Consider the following 18,178-nt stretch of genomic DNA (forward strand, 5'->3'; position numbering starts at 1 on the left):
AAGAAGAGTTAATACCAATACTCTTCAAATTGTTCCACATGATAGAAACAGAAGGAACATTACCAAACTCTTTTTATGAGGCTACAATTACCCTGATACCCAAACCATACAAAGATGCAACAAAGAAAGAGAATTATAGACCAATCTCCCTCATGAACATTGATGCAAAAATACTCAATAAAATACTGGCAAACTGAATCTAAGAACACATCAAAGAAATCATCCACCATGACCAAGTAGGCTTCATCCCAGAGATGCAAGGATGGTTCAACATTTGAAAATCTGTCAATGTAATATACCACATAAACAATCTGAAAGAAAAAACAGCATGATCATCTCATTAGATGTTGAAAAAGCCATTGACAAGATATACCACTCCTTGATAAAGGTCTTGGAGAGATCAGGAATACAAGGAGTATACCTAAACATAATAAAGGCAATTTACAGCAAGCTGACAGCCAACATCAAATTAAATGGAGAGAAACTCAAAGTGATTCCACTAAAATCAGGAACAAGACTGTCCACTCTCCCCATATCTAGTCAATATAGCACTTGAATTCCTAGCTAGAGCAGTAAGACAACATAAGGAGATCAAGGGGATACAACTTGGAAAAGAAGAAGTCAAACTTTCACTACTTGCAGATGATATGATAGATACATAAGTGACCCCAAAAATTCTACCAGGGAACTCTTGAACCTGATAACCACTTTCAGTCATGTGGTAGGACACAAGATTAACTCAAAAAATCAGTAGCTCTCCTATATACAAATGATAAACAGACTCAGAAAGAAATCAGAGAAACATCAACTTTTATAGTAGCCTCAAATAATATAAAATACCTTGGGATAACTCTAAGCAAGTGAAAGACCTGTATGACAAGAACTTTAAGTCTCTGAAGAAAGAAATTGAAGAAGATATCAGAAAATAAAAAGATGTCTCATGCTCATGAATAGGTAGGATTAACATAGTAAAAATGGCAATCTTACCAAAAGCAATCTACAGATTCAATGCAATCCCCATCAAAATCCCAACACAATTCTTTGCAGACCTGGAAAGAATAATACTGAACTTCATATGGAAATAAACCCAGGATAGCTAAAACAATCTTGTCCAATAAATCCACCTCTGGAGGCATCACCATCACTGACCTCAAGCTCTACTATAAAGCTACAGTAATAAAAATGTCTTGGTATTGGCATAAAAACTGACATGTGGACCAATGGAATTGAAGACCCTAACATTAATTCACACACCTATGAACATCTGCTTTTTGACAAAAAAAAAAGCCAAAAGTGTATAATGGACAAAAAGAAAGCATCTTCAACAAATGGGGCTGGTATAACTGGATGTCAACATGCAGAAGATTACAAATAGATTCATATTTACCACCATGCACAAAACTTAAGTCCAAGTGGATCAAAGACCTCAACATGAATTCAGTTACACTGAACCTGAGAGAAGAGAAAGTAGGAAGTAGTCTTGAATGCATTAGCACAGAAGACCACTTCCTAAATATAACATCAGTAGCACAGACACTGAGAGCAACAATTAATAAGTGGGACCTCCTGAAACTGAGAAGCTTTTGTAAGGCAAAGGACAGGGTAAATAGGACAAAATGACAGCCTACAGAATGGGGAAAGATCTTCACCAACCCCACATCTGACAGAGGGCTGATCTCCAAAATATATAAAGAATTCAAGAAACTAGACATCAAAATAATGAACAATCCAATTAAAAGATGGGCTACACAGCTAACCAGAAAATTCCCAACAGAAGAATCTCAAATGGCTGAAAGACATTTTAGGAGTTGCTCAACATCCTTAGTTATCAGGGAAATGCAAATCAAAATTACTCAGAGATACCATCTTAACACCAATCAGAATGGCTAAGATCAAAAACACTGATAACAGCTATAGTGGAGAGGATGCAAAGCAAGGGGAACACTCCTCCCCTGCTGGTGGGAGTGCAAACTCGTACAGTTACTGTAGCACCAATCATAAAAGTTCTTATTAATAAAAACAAACCAAGAGCCAGGTATTGGGGTGAACGCTGAATGATCAGAGAAACAGAACAAGCCACAGTCATGTCATCTTGCCAATTCCTCAGCTGATCCTGTTTCCTCAGACTGGAAGTCTCTGAATCCTCATCCAAATGGATCTCAGCTGAACTGCTGCTCAAAAGCCTAAAAGCTTAACCAGGCTCTAGCTCCTGGTTTTCACGTCTTATTTACCTTTCTGCTTTCTGCCATCACTTCCTGGGATTAAAGGCATGAGCCAACATGCCTGGCTGTTTCCAGTGTGGCTTTGAACTCACAGAGATCCGAATGGATCTCTGCCTCCCAAGTGAGAGGATTAAAGGAGCGTGTGCCACCATTTTCTGGCCTCTATGTCTATCCAGTGACTGTTCTGTCCTCTGGCCCCAGATAAGTTTATTAGGATGCACAATATTTTGGGGGACACAATATATCACCACAAGTTACTTTGGAAATCAGTATGACAGTTTCTCAGAAAATTGGGAATCAATCTTCTTCAAGATCGAGCTATACCACTCTTGGGCATATACCCAAGGAGGGCTCAATCATTCCACATGGACCTATGCTCAACTATGTTCATAGCAGCATTACTCATAATAGCCAGAACCTGGAAACAACCTAAATGCCCTTCAACCGAAGAGTGGATAAAGAAAATGTGGTATGTATAAACAATGGCTTACTAATCAGCAGTAAAAGAACAATGACATCATGAAATTTGCAGGCAAGTGCATGGAACTAGAAAATATCATCCTGAGTGAGGTAACCCAGACTCAGAAGGACAAACATGGGATGTAATCACTCATAAGTGGATACTAGATGTAAAGCAAAGGATAACCAGACTACAACCCACAGCTCCAAAGAAGCTAGCTAACAAGGAGGACCCTAAGAGGGACACATGGATCACCCTGGGAAGAGGAAATAGATGAGATCTCCAGAGTAAACTGGGGATGAGGAGATGAGGAGGGCAATGGAAGTGGGGGATGGGGGACGAGAACATGAGGGAATGGGATAGTCGAGCTGGAGTGGGGATGGAGTGGGGGAGCAGTGAGGGAGATACCATGATGGGGAAAGACATCATGGGGATGGGGAGAGGCCAGATATTGGGGAGATTCCCAGGTATCCATAAGGATGACCCCAGCTTAGACAATAGTGGAGAGGGTGCCTGAACTAGCTTACCCAAATAGTCAGATCAGTGAGCACCCTAACTGTCATCATAGAACCTTCATCCAGTAACTGATGGAAGCAGATGCAGAGATTCACAGCTAACCACCAGGTTGAGCTCCAGGAGTCAGGTAGAAGAGAGAGAAGAGGGATTCTATGAGCAAGGGCATCAAGATCATGATGGGGAAACCTACAGAGACAAACAAACCAAGCTAGTGGGAACTCATGAACTTTAGACCAACACCTGTGGAGCCTCCATGGGACTGGACTAGGCCCTCTGCATAAGGGAGACAGTTGTGTAGCTTGATCTGCTTAAGGGGCCTTCTAGCAGTAGGATTAGGATCCATCCCTGGTGCATGAGCTGGCTTTTTGGAGCCCACTCCTATGGTGGGACACCTTGCACAGCCTTGAAGCAGGGGGAGGGGCTTTGATGTGCCTCAACTGAATGTATCAGGCTCTGCAGACTCCCCATGGGAGACCTTGTCTTGTTGGAGGAGGGAATGGAGTGTGGGTTGGGGAAAAGGCAGGAGGACCTGGAGGAGAGATGAGAGGGGGATCTGTGATTAGTATGTAAAATGAATAAAATTTTTTTTAAAAGAAAAATCTTTCATGGGTGTGCCCAGCTGTTGGATTTTAGTTGATTCCAGATGTAGTCAAGTTGACAACCAAGATTGTCATATCACAACATCTGACATGGAATTAATATATGGAATATATAAAGAACTAATAAAGAAATTAAAGTCCAACTTCCCTCTTCTAACCCTAAATAATCCAGTCAATTAGTGGGCAATAAAATGAATAGATGTTGCTCAAAAGACAAGGTGCCAATGGCTGAGACATACATAAGAAAATGTTCACTAAAACACAGGGAAAATGCAGAGCAAAATTATATTGAGATTCTATTTTACCCATATCACAATGACCACCACTAAAACAACAAAGAAGAAATGTTAACAAAGCTGTGGGGAAAAGGAATACTTACATATTGCAGGTGGGAATATAAACCAGTGTAGTCACCGTGTAGTGAGGTAAATTCACCAGAGATCGCACATGGACACTCTTTTTTTATATTAAATATTATTTATTTATTTTTACATCCCAGCAGCAGTTTCCCCTCCCTCATCTCCTCCTAATACCTCCTCCACTCCCCTCAGCTCTCAACCCCATCCACTCCTTCTCTGTTTCTGTTTAGTAAAGGGCAGGTCCCCCATGAATATCAACAAAACATGGTATATCAAGTTGCAATTAATACTAAGCACCTCCCCATGATTATGGCGGGGCAAGGCAACCCAGTATGAGGAGTAGGGTCCCAAAAGCCAGTAAAAGAGTCAGAGATAGCCCCTGCTCCTGCTTTTAGGAGTCCCACAAGAGGACCAAGCTATGCAACTGTGCCATATACGCAGAGTGCCTAGGTCAGTCTCATGCAGGCTCCCCAGTTGTCAGTTCAGTATCATGAGGTCCTATGAGCCTAGGTTAGTTGATTCTGTGAGCTTTCTTTTGGTGTCCTTGACTTCTCTGGCTCCTACAATCCTTCCTCCCTGCCTTCTGCAGGATTCCCTAAACTCACCTAATGTTTGGCCCTGGGTCTCTGCATCTGTATCTATTAGTTGCTGGGGGAAGCCTCTCTGATGACAATTGGGCTAGGCACCAATCTGGTCACAGGAGATGGCCAGTTCAGGCTACATATCCGCTATTGCTAGAAGTCTCAGCTAGGGTCATCTTTGTAGATTTCTGGGAGATTCCCTTGCACCAGGTTTTTACCTGACCCCGAAATGCCCCCTTCCAGTAGTCTCTTAATACTCTCCCTCTACGTCCCCAACCCCAACCTGATTGCTCATGTTCCCATCCCCACCTGCCCTCAATCTGCTCATGAAATCTTTTCTATTTCCCCTTCCCAGGTCTTAAAAACCAAATAGAAAGTCTGTATTGTTTGCCAGCAGCTGCAGGGGGAACTTGCCAAAACCATGCAGCCCCAAACCTCACCAATCTTTATATTTTGAGCACAAAAACCATATCCTGGTTGTTATGCTTCAGTTAATGAGAACAGTTATCCATAAGTAGAACTATGGAAGCCAGAAAGCAAGCTTAGTACATTTAGGGACTTTCCTGGACCCTGGAACTGGACCAGGTCTTTAATGGAGTAGGTCTTTGTTCCTATTTTGGCAGGTTTAGGGGCTTATGTGCTGAGTTTTAAGGTCAGAATGGTGGCTTTAACCTGGCATTAATTGTGCTAAGGGTCTGTGGAAATCAGTGTGGCATTTCCTCAAAAAAATCTGTATGATACAGCTGTACCACTCTTGGGAATATGCGTAAAGAAATCTAAGTCAACATGCTACAGAAACACTTGGTCACCCTTGCTTATTGCAACACTGTTAAAAATATTTAAGTTATAAAGTCAGCATAGATGTCAATCAACAGAGAAATGGACCAAGGTAACATGAGATATAAATGTAATGGAGTTTCATTCATCCATAAAGAATAATGGGATTATGTTAGTTGCAAGAAAGTGGATGGAACTGGAGATCATTATGTCAACTGAAATAAACTAGGCCTAGACAAATAAATCCTTTTTCTCACATAGAACCTAGGTTAAATACACACACATGTGATAATAGAGAGGGGAGTATTTAAGAAGAAGGGGGCTAGCCAAAAAGGAGAGGGGGCCAAGAGAGAACAATGTGAAGCAAATGTGGTCAAAGCGTATAATACACTTTCAAAAATGTTATCATGAAACCCAGTGCTTTGTACAATGAATACACACAATAAACTTTTTGGAAAAGAGAAAGGAATGAAAACAGTATAGTGACTCATGACTGTAATCCCAGTAGTCAAGAGAGGTAGAAAGATTGCCATGAGTTTGAGGCCAGCCTGGGCTGCAGAGTGAGACCCTGTTTCAAAACAATAATAGCAACAGATAGCTTGTGTTAGCCAGGCATGATGGTCCACACATACAACCACAGCACTCAGGAGGTAGATTCAAGAGGTTTGCAGTTTAAAAAAAAGGAACAGCTTGTATTGTTATAAGCAACAGAAGCAAAATGAATAAATTTCATTGCTTTTATGTTTATTGTGATATCTACCATACATGTAAAAAATGTTGAGTATGTGTAATTTAAGTAGTAACAAATATTTATTTACCCTTTTAGGTCACATCAAAAAAAATTCAGTGATACATTTGAAGCTAAGATCCTCAGATCACTACCCTGAAGTTTGGTTAATATTGCCTTTGGTATTTATTGTATTTGTCATATACATAGCTGTTTCTAAACAATACAGTGATTGGTTTAATATGGCTATGCTGGTTAGTTTTTGTCACCTTGACACAAGCTAGGGTCATCTGGGAAGAAGGAACCTCAACTGAGAAATTATCTCCACCAGATTGGCCTGTAGGATGCTGGTCGGTGGTGGCTCACGCCTTTAATCCCAGATTGGCCTGTAGGCAAGTCCATGGAAGCATTTTCTTGATTATTGATTGATGTGTGAAGGCCCAGCCCACTGTGGACTGTGCCATACCTGGGCAGGTGCACTTAGGTTGTATAAGAAAACAATCTGAAAAATCCATGAAGAGCAAGCCAATAAGTAGCACTCCTCCATGATCTGTGCTTCAGTTCCTGCCTTCAGGCTCCTGCCTTGAGTTCCTGTCCTAACTTCCCCAAATGATGGACTGTGATGTGAAAGCATAAGCCAAATAAAGTCTTTCCTTCCCAAGTTGTTTTTGATCAAAATGTTTTATCTCACTAATAGAAAGCAAAAATAGGACAATGGTTAGACTATATTTATTCTGCCTAGGTTTGTTGATCTTTAAAGATTTGTAGTCAATAATATTTAGAAAAATATGGTAAAAACTTCTTTATTGAGAATGCCAAATTGCATGCTTTTTATTTGCTCTGTACAAATGGATTGATATATATGTTTTCTCTGAAGACATATATTGACTAGGTATAAATGTGTCTCTTTTGATTATCCAGGATTTAAATTCACAATATTACAGGCAGACTTTTCTTTCCTGCCTGCCAGTTTCCAAATAATCTACATGGTGACTATATATTAGTTATAAATACTTGGCCTATAGCTCAGGCTTATTACTAACTAGCTCTTACAACTTAACCCATTTCTATTCATCTACATTCTGCCATGTGGCATTACCTCTCTTTCATCTGGAACTTCCTGTTTCCTCCCAACATCTGCTGATGTCTCCTCTGACTCCATCCTTTTTCTTCCCAGCATGTTCTCTGCCCCATAATCCTGCCTAGCTACCAGCCAATCAGCTCTTTATTAACCAATGAGAGTAATACATGTTCATATTGTACAAAAAGATTTTTCTACAGCACAATATGTAAAACTGCTACATGCCAACAGGAAAAGGGTATCTTGCCCAAAGATACCCAGATGTCTGAAAATACATTAAATAGTTAACAGTCAGGGACTAATTATGTGGCTCCATGGTAGAATGCTTTTTTTGTCATATGCAAAATCCCAGTACTGCAAAAAATGAGGTTAATAACCAGAGAAACAAAACTTAAGCAGTGAGATAGGAACACATACATTTAACCAGCATGAAAAAATTTTAGACTAGGAATACAAAGTACTAGAGCTTAAGTGCAGTTTGTTCTCTCAGAACTCAAGCTGATATTTAATCCCCATTATGAGGTTTTATAAGGTGGGAGCAAGCTGGGACTTTTAGGAAGTTCTTTTATCTCAAAAGTGGGTCTACTATAAAGTTTAGGTCTCTTTTACACACCCTGCCAAGGGTAGCAGGAAGACCATCTCTAAAATGGCTCCTTAATCTTGGACTTGAATCACGGGACAAAATAAAGCTATTTTAAAAATACATTACCCTATAATATTGTGATATTAGCAATAGACAAAGACACTAGACATTGGATATAATTTGAACAATTAGTGGCTACCCTGCTGATGACTTTACAAATTATTACAGCTTCTTAGCAGTTTGTCATTACAATGTAAAACTGAAAATGAACACGCATTATGACATCAGTGTCACTTCTAGGTAGACACTCTGTCCACTAGATCTGTGTACATGCATACAAAGTGACATGAATATTTATGTAATAATTTTTAATTAAATTTATAATAATAAAATGAGCAATTGAACTTGGGTACAATCATACTGAAAAAGATAAAACCAGTCCTTGATATCTAGGAACTGGGTTAATATATATAAGTCATAACATTTTCCTGTTGAACAAAAAACAATTTCATAGAACACTTAGACAAGGCTACTTGGTAATGGTGATGGATCAGGGGGAAAGAGCACAATATCATCAGTCCACACACAGACAAAAAAAGAATACTAGTCAATCCATCCATAAAATGCCTCTCTAGACTGCAAATATTGGTAACTGTGGCTTACTTGCCAATGGCATTGTTTCCTTACTCATTTCTTATACTCTACATATGATTACTAATTTACTCAACATGTAATTAACTTCACTTAAGACAGCAGCCAATCCAGATCAAAGTCCTACTTCAAATCTCTCCTAAATCACCCAACACTAAGTCACAAATCACAAATCCTTTGTAGTAGCTTCTTAGTGATGTTCCCATGTTTCCTGAGATGTGTAGTTTTCGTTGTAATATCAGTAAATGCAACTTAATTTAGAAATAGCAGGATTTCTGGTGATAATGGAAATGAATGAACACCATCAATTTCATATTCAGATAAATAGTCAAGAAACTAGTGTCAAAGGATCCTCTAGCACATAGTTTATATAGAGTTTTAAGGAGAGGAGAAAGAAAAAGAATTTAGGGGTGTACATTTGCACCAGGTGTTAAGATACCTGATAGAGATCAAAGATAGAGACTGTTAATGATGTCAGAATATTAACATTTTGTATATTTTTTTATTTTTTGAGACAGGCTTTAATGTACCCTGGGATGACCTTGAAATCACTATGTACAGCAAGCAGCCAGTGCTGGTTTTGTAGTCTGGTCCTCTTGCCTCTGCCTCCTAAACGCCAGAATTACAGTCATGCTCCACCATGCTCAGCTTAAAATTTTGTGTACTTTCTTCTTTCATTCACTTTGCCTCCACGGAGAAATAGGTTTAGACTTCTCTTAAATGACAGCAGTCGGTTGTACAGCATCTAGGTTTTCAAATGCTAAGTACAAATGGGAAATGGAATACTTCTGATAATCAGTAAGAGACCATTTTAATTTAATGTTCCATCATTTGGGACCTTTGGTCTTTCTGATTGTTTGTTTGTTTATAGCACTGGGGATGAGCCCCAGGCCTTGGGCATGTTAGGCAGGGCTGTACCATTGAACTACAACCCCAGGGCCCAGGACCTTAGTTTATTCTTCTGTTTAAAAAAAAATTCAGGGAGAGGAGGATCAGATCTCATTTTCCTATTTTGGAATCTAAAGTCCTATATTTCTGTTTGCTTGATTTATCCACTATGTTACCCAGGAAACAGAGCAATATATTCACTAAATGTGTAGTTTTATAAATATAGTTTTGACTGACCCAAAAACTACACATTTAGTGTATAAATATTTCTATTTACAAAATCTCTCCTGTCAGTTTCCTCATCTTTAAAGACAAAAATATTGCCTTTCTTATAGGGTTGCTGCAAGATTACATTGACTATTGCATGTAAATCACAATGCTAGTTCATAGAAACCATGCCTGATCAGTATTACTGCCTGACCAATAATCCTAAGAGACAAGCAGTCAGGCGCTTCCTCTGGGCTAAACAATGGATTTCTGCAAACCAAGAGGTGTGTTCCTACTGGACCCCAGGTTCCTGAAGAATACCTGCCTGCTCGCTTTTCTTTTCTGTTTCCTCTCCTTCTATCCTTCCATATCCACAGCCCTGTCCTTTCCACCTCATCACCCCACGTGTCTCGTTTGGGCTTCAGAGGACAGCGCAGGATCCGTTCTCCTTTTTCTTGGTCTCTGAGGACTGTGGAAATGTAGCTTTAATTCGTGCTGTTTGTTCATTGCTGCACTCGCCCCAGCCGATAGATAGTGATCTCAGCGTGAGCGCGTATCCTCCTTGGCTCCTCAATTCCCAAGGACTTTTTTTCCTGAAAGAGAATTAACAGGGAGCCTACGGTTGCTGTAGCAACAAACTTCCAACCTCTGCTTGACTCTCCGGAATGAGCACATACCTATTAATACGTTTAATGGCCTGGGGAATTAAGTTACTCAATGCAGATTGTCTTTCAAGTGCAAAACAGCTTACCTGGCTGCAGGAGCCAGCCTTTGGTGGCGCTGCGGTTAGAGGCTAGTAATAGCAAAGCTGGTGTTTTGTGCAACCTGTTGGCAAAAGTGAAAGCCAGAGTACCCCAGAGCTGGCGGCAGCTTCCGGGAGTGCACTTGTGAGGAATGATGGCAGCTGCGCGCAGAAAACCTTGGCAGAACAGGCAGGTGGGATCTCTTCTCCTTCTCTGGTGTGTGTCTGTGGGAGGCACAGCCACCATCCGCTATTCGGTGGCGGAGGAGATGGAGAGCGGCTCATTTGTGGCTAACGTGGCTAAGGACCTAGGGCTGGAGGTGGGGAAGCTGGCAGAGCGCGGGGCGCGGCTGGTTGCCGAGGGCAACAAGTTGCATTTCCGGCTCCACCGCAAGACCGGAGATTTGTTCGTCAAGGAGAAATTGGATCGCGAGGCACTCTGTGGCAAAGCTGACCCATGCGTGCTGCACTTTGAAATTGTTCTGGCAGAGCCTCTGCAGTCCTTCCGTGTGGAAGTCAGAGTATTTGATATCAATGACAATGCCCCAGTTTTTCTAAACAAGGAACCTCTTTTAAAGATTCCCGAGAGCACCCCTTTGGGCTCACGCTTTCCACTGCAGAGCGCCCAGGATCTGGACGTGGGACTCAATGGTCTCCAAAACTACACCCTGAGTGCAAACGCCTATTTCCACCTGCACACACGCTTCCGAAGCCATGGGCCCAAATATGCGGAACTTGTGCTGGATAATCCCCTGGATAGAGAGGAGCAGCCTGAAGTCAACTTGACCATTACAGCGGTGGATGGCGGGTCTCCTCCCAAGTCTGGCACTGCCAACATTCGAGTGGTTGTCCTGGACGTCAATGACCACGTGCCCCAGTTCTCTCGTCTGGTGTACCGCGCTCAGGTGCCAGAGAACAGCGACAACGGCTCTTTAGTGGTGGTGGTGACTGCCACGGACCTGGACGAGGGCACCAACAAGCACATAACTTACTCTTTAGCTGAAAATCCGGAAGCAGTTCTCCAGACATTTCTTGTCGACTCGCAAACTGGAGAGGTACGACTCCGAGGGCCCCTAGATTTTGAAACCATAGAAACATATGACATTGACATTCAAGCTACGGATGGAGGGGGCCTTTCTGCCCACAGCAAAGTCTTGGTGGAAGTGGTGGATGTAAATGACAATCCTCCGGAAGTGACAGTCTCCTCAGTGTCTAGCCCTCTTCCTGAGGACTCTCCGCTCCAGACTGTAGTGGCCCTCTTCACTATCCGAGATCGGGATGTGAGAGTTGGAGGAAAAATCACCTGCTTCCTCAGAGAAGACTTGCCCTTTGTAGTCAAACACACATTCCGGAATTCTTACTCGCTGGTCACTGACAGAAGCTTGGATAGGGAGGATGTCTCCAGCTATAACATCACCCTCGTTGCTATGGATACTGGACCACCCAACCTGTCCACAGAGACTGTGATTGAAGTGCTAATATCGGACATAAATGACAATCCTCCAGTCTTTCAGGAAGACTCCTACATCTTGACTGTCCGTGAAAACAACAGCCCTGCCATTTTTATTGGCAAAGTCCACGCTGAGGACCTAGACGTGGGTGAAAACGCCCAGGTAACATACTCCCTGCTGCCTCCAAAGAGTGGAGATCTGTCAGTCTTTGCTTACATCTCTATAAATTCAGACAACGGAAAGCTCTATGCACTAAGAACCATGGATTATGAGGCCATCCAAGATTTTCAATTTGTGGTAAAGGCAACAGATGGGGGTTTTCTGTCACTGAGTAGCCAAGCTACTGTCAGAGTGGTTGTCCTCGACGACAATGACAATCGTCCGATGATCTTGTACCCACTGCAGAATGGCAGCTTGCCCTGCAACGACCTGGTGCCCAGGTCTGCAGAGGCAGGTTACCTGGTGACCAAAGTGGTGGCTGTTGATGGTGACTCGGGGCAGAATTCTTGGCTTTCATACCATCTCCTTAAAGCCACTGACCTTGGGTTATTTTCTGTTCAGAGACAAAACGGGGAAATACGTACACTGAGGCAGATAACTGAGAGAGACCCTATGATGCAGAAACTGATCATTCTTGTTCAGGATCATGGCCAACCAGCCCTCTCCACTACTGCCTCACTCAACATCCTGCTGGTAGATGGCTTTTCAGAGCCTTACTTGCAGTTCCAGGATCCATCCAAGCATTCTAGAAAGGTAAATCCAACCACAAAATATTTGGTCATTTCTCTGGCCGTGCTTTCTTTTCTTTTTCTCTTCTCTGTCACTGTGATCTTTGTTATACACCTCTACCAGAAGATTAAACACAAAGACAAATTCACGATTCAGGAGCACTTCTACGATGACTGTAATTTCCCTAACAATTTGGTGCAAGGAAGAGGCAATGGTTCCTTATCCCAGCCTTGCCCGTATGACATGTGCTCAGCCACTGGGACGGGCAATAGCGAGTTCCGTTTTCTTAAGCGATTTATGCCCAATTTCCCCTTTCCCCATTCCCCTGGAGAGGCGAAAACAGAGGGTGATTCTAGTTTGCCTCCAGATTCTAAAAGAAATCGGCCTCGGGGTTCAGAGGGCCGGGCCCGGATAGGTGATGACTATATGTAATTCTGACTGACAGCCCGCAGGAGAGAACAGAAACATGGTGTTATAGTCCATCGTCAAAGAGCTACCATCCTCAATGAAACAAGGATGGGAGTAGACTGCATCTCTGGCGGAAACAGGAGTGCCTAGTTTGGTGAAAATAGGAAACTCAGACTTAGGCTTAGCTTAGTAAAAAGCAAGTTTCCTGATTCCTAGATTATTTATGCATTTGGAATTCTGTTAAAGAAATGTTACTTTGTGTATAAATTCTGCCTTCCCCTCTCTTGTGTGCTAGGCAAGAAACGAATGAACCATTTTTGATGTTACCCATGAAAGTTCACTGACCCTGGCCTGAGGAATACTTAGTTCCATAGGAAGAGTTGGTTATTTTACTTTTAAATCACCTTCCAGTAGAAAGTTATTTATGCATAGGGAAGAGAACTAGTTCTCAGCTCTGATTAAGAATTGAGTTTGCCTGAGAGTGGTGGTACACTCCTCTAATCCCAGCACTCAGGAGGTAGAGTCAAGTGGATCTCTGTGAGTTCAGGGCCAGTCAGAATTATACAGTAAGACCCTGTCTCCAAAAATTTTTGGCAGAGACATAGTTTATTATTCAGAAATTTCTATTTTTTGTACCTGACAAATAGAGATAATCTCTGAATCAACTTGCACCCATCATTTATAATCATAAAAATGCCCAGTAAATGATGATCCTTACTCACAGTGACAGAAAAGATGAAGATTTTAAAAAAGGATTTTATTTATTTGTAAATGTAGGAGCAGTTATAAGCTAGAGTTCAGTCAAGAAATATTCTCCAGAACTATTAGTTATATCTTCTTAAGGGTTATTTGGGGTCTTAGGCAGGTTTCAACTCACTTTCATGTATAGATATCCTTGCCTTATCAGAGAGTAGTTATTTGAATATAGGGAACTAAGGGTGGGTTAGGATATAAACATGATACTTTTTGCTGTAGTTAATTGGCTATAGAATATTTTACTTTAAATCACTTTATTTTAAATGGTATAGAAGTTTTATATTTTAAACTATTTTGTAGTTTACAGAGAAATTATTAAAAAAAAAAAAGCACCGGAGCCTGGGCCGCGGTGGTGCATGCCTTTAATCCCAGCACTCTGGAGGTAGAGGCAGGTGGATCTCTGAGTTCAAGGATAGCCAGAGTGAGTTCCAGGATAGCCAGATGTACCCAGAGAAACCATGTCTTGAAAAACAAACAAAAAAAAGGGACAAAAGGAAGTTCATTAATACCAGTTAAATGGACTTAAGAGAAGCACTTTCAGGCAGTACCTGATTAGATGGCAGGCCTCTTTTCTCTCTGAGCACTCTGAGCTATCACTATAGCATAATAAGTGTTTAAAAGGGTCTATTTCTATTAAATCATGCATAAAATGAGGTGGAGTAGGGAAATATGTTAGGCTACTTTTAAAATATATGCTTTAAACCCTCATAAGCTTTTCTAGGTGCTCTCATTCTAAGGTCAAAGAAAAACTGACTCTGAAACGTTATTGTAGTTTGTGGACTCTAATGGTACTACTAACTATGTCTTGAAAGTCAGTTTGCTTTAATGAGGTTGTAGCTTCATTTTTAACCTTTCCTTTTAAGAAATGTGTGTGTGTGTCAATTTAGACTCAGTGAATCATGTCCTAGTTCCTTTTATACAAGAAGCACAATATTTGTTTTGGTTTGTTTTCTGAGACAGGGTTTCTCTGTGTAGTCCAGGCTGTCCTGGAATTCACTCTGTAGACCAGGCTGACCTTGAACTCAGACTTGCCTCAGCCTCCCTGGGATTAAAATTGTGTGCCACCATGCCCGGCTGAGGCACAATATTTGTATCTGGAATTCTGAGAGTAGAGGAATATTTCTTAAATATACCATATCCTCTTCACTGATATAGTCTTCATTCTTAGATTTATGACTGATACCTGGTGATACCATCTGGCTATTTGGTGGCCAGGAATATATTAAACCTTAATGGTACTTTTTAAATTCTTAGGGTAGCACTGTTAAAACCTATGAATACCTTCAATATATTATTTGATATTTTGAGAATAAATGAAGTAAATACAAATAATGAATTCTTTTATTAATTCTAAGTATTGTCCATGAGTTGAGTTATAATACTGTTCATATGAAGTGAGTATCTTGGACAAATCAGAAGATCATTCAGTATATTTCACAATGTTCACACTTATATACATACATGAGTAGACACAATAGAGAAGAGACTTAGATTTGTCAACTTTTATCCTCATTAAATGAAATAAAATCTATCACTTTATATCATGATTATTTCATAAGGTAAATCATATTTTAATATAAAACAGTGAAACAATTTTGTGAAAGAAACTACTTTTCAAGTTAAAATATGCTTTAATGGAAAATTTGCAAATAATTTTCTTTTGATATTGCTTTACACGCCATCACAAAGTAAAAGAACTGTTAATTTGGACCATAAGAAGACTGGGATTGCCTGTGGAATCCAGTGACTGGTCCACCTCAGACAATTCCCCCTTTAAAAAGTAGTGTCTATTAATTGTACAGAGTAATAGGGCTTTGCTATTTCTCTACATGCACACAATGTACTTGGGTCATCTTCATCACTCTCTGTTACAACTGTTTTCCTCCTTTGCTTCTTTTCCCTTCTACATTCCCCTTTATTTTCACAACTTTCCCCCCAAATTCCACATATAAGAGAGAACATGTGATAAGTCACCTTTGTGAGACTTAACTTTCTTATTTATTGTGGTGATCACCAGTTCCATCCACTTTCCTACTAATGAACATAATTTTATTCTTCTTGATGGCTGAATAAAGCCTCATTGTAGATTTATGCCAATTTTTCTTTTCTTTTTTATTATTAAGAAATTTTCTATTCATTTTACATATAAACCACAGATCCTCCTCTCCTCCCTCCTCCCACCCCCAGCCTTCCCCCACAACTCACCCCCTTTTCCCACCTCCTCCAAGGCAAGGTCTCCATGGTGGTGAATTTTTCTTCATCTATTTATAGATAGGCACTTAGTGTAATGCTATAGCTTGGTTATTATAAATAGTGCAGCTTTAAACAGGGGTTTGTAGATACTGATTTCCTTATTTTTGCTTTAAGCCAGTGAAAATGCTGTGACTGACAGATGGTTTAAGACCTGCTGGATTAAATAGCAATTTACTTTTTTTTAAAATTTGGTTTCAAGTTCCCATAAGAATAACAATTGTACCTGGTAAACTAAAAACTAAGGACATTTCTTTATCAACTCAGATAGGCTGTGAGCTATCTATATTTGGACAGAACTTTATATATCAGTTGAGATTAAGTCCAAGTCTCCATCAGAAAGTAAGATAAAGAATGTAAATCATTAGGACAATTCCTCTTACCAAAATATCAAATAGTATCAGAAACACACACATGCATATGCAGAAATAATATACAGAAATACAACTCAAAAACTTTGAAGAGTGTCATGTACAAAAAGGCCATGATACATACTTTAGAAATTAGTACTATCTAGCTGGCTTAGGCAAACTGCCTCTGTTGCCTCTTTAATTTGGCATCTGTAAATCTACAATTATAATGGAAGTTTTAAGTCACAGAGAAACATCTAACACAGGATCCCATACTGCATTTAGTTGTTATGTGTTCTCCATCTATAAGATATGTGTGGTTTCCAAGCCCTGCCCAGTCTTCTATGGCTTTAATATTTTTGAAGGGTTCCAGTTATTGGGAAGATGTCTCTGAATTTGAGATTATTTCTATTTTTCATGATTAGATTGAGGTTATGAACCAACTGGGAAGAATATCACAGAAATGTTCTTGGCACTCTCCAGTGCATCAGAGTATCAGCAAGCACACAATATAGATGTCATAACATTGGCTATAGTTTTTTTTTTTTTTTTTTTTTTGGTTTTTCGAGACAGGGTTTCTCTGTGTAGCTTTGCGCCTTTCCTGGAACTCACTTGGTAGTCCAGGCTGGCCTCGAACTCACAGAGATCCGCCTGGCTCTGCCTCCCGAGTGCTGGGATTAAAGGCGTGCGCCACCACCGCCCGGCTGTTTTGTTTTTTTGAGACAGGGTTTCTCTGTGTAGTTTTGGAGCCTGTCCTGGAACTCACAGAGATCTGCCTGGCTCTGTCTCCCGAATGCTAGGATTAAAGGTGTGCACCACCACTGCCTAGCTAGCTATAGTATTTTTATTGTAAAATACATAAAACACAAAATTTCCTACATTTGTCTTTACGAAGTGTGCAAAGTTCAGTTGTGTCAAAGTGATGCTAATCTTTATTGTGTTAGCCAAGCTTCTCCATTGAAAGCTATTATTTATCCATTTGTAATTATCACTTAGAGGAAGATACTTTGAAATTATACATACCATGCTTCAGCTTCCACTAACTTTAGTATCCCACACTGGATACTTACAGAGACAATATCATGGTAGTCCAGTAGCCATTACTTTCTATTTTTCCAATTCTTTTACTTCTTGTTAAGAAATATTTGTTACTTCTACATACTTAACTTGCTTTGGATACTTACTTAAATAAGTTATAACTCAATGACATCATTATCTATTTTGTTGTTTAGCAAATGGGTTTAGGTTAGTATTCAACAATGGAATTATCCACATAGAACACATTTTGACTAAAATTAGTATTTTAATCCTATATATTAGGTTGTTTTAATCAAGCATGAATTTCTTTTATATTGTAAAGGCTTATTTGTGAGGAACATTTTAAGTATAAAGGAAAATACATTGAAATTACTTAAAGTTTTAATTATAGGTATAAAAATAGATATTAAGTATAAAACATTAAAATTTATTATGCATACATATTTATATATTTATAAGCTATATAATAGAGATGCAATTTAAAATAGATTTATATGCTGAAATGAAATATATACACACATATATAAGAAATGGAATTGGTCTATCTGGTTTTATGCAACACTTCTATAAATAAATAAATAAATAAATAAATAAATAAATAAATAAATAACTTCCTCGTGTGTGTACTTTTTATTCTCTTCTGCATAGATGAAATTTGTTTTATTGCTATACACAGAACCTACCCACATATAACTTTCCATATAAATATTTTCTGTAGAGTTGAGTATCTTCAAAGCATGTGACTAATTTGCATACTCTTCAATCAAAGTTTTATATAATCTCCCAAGGTGTATTGATTTCTA

At 39.8% G+C, this 18,178-nt stretch overlaps 1 protein-coding gene across 2 annotated transcripts in view; it reads left to right on the forward strand.

Annotated features, from left to right (window-relative positions):
• Nucleotides 1-10,351: 10,351 nt before the first annotated feature.
• The window catches only part of Pcdhb1 (protocadherin beta 1), a 35,458-nt gene continuing 27,631 nt past the window's right edge, over nt 10,352-18,178 (forward strand). The window contains exon 1 of one of the 2 annotated variants that reach the window (XM_052741967.1): nt 10,352-12,597. In XM_052741967.1, coding sequence (XP_052597927.1) covers nt 10,546-12,597 — 2,052 coding nt within the window. In that variant the 5' untranslated portion in view covers nt 10,352-10,545. Of the gene's footprint in view, nt 17,866-18,178 lie in introns of those variants that run through there. The other variant, XM_052741966.1, reaches the window with a different exon arrangement.

The sequence above is a fragment of the Peromyscus californicus genome, unplaced genomic scaffold (assembly GCF_007827085.1).
Source record: "Peromyscus californicus insignis strain IS unplaced genomic scaffold, ASM782708v3 Scaffold_17__1_contigs__length_78620276, whole genome shotgun sequence".
Lineage (NCBI taxonomy): Eukaryota > Metazoa > Chordata > Mammalia > Rodentia > Cricetidae > Peromyscus > Peromyscus californicus.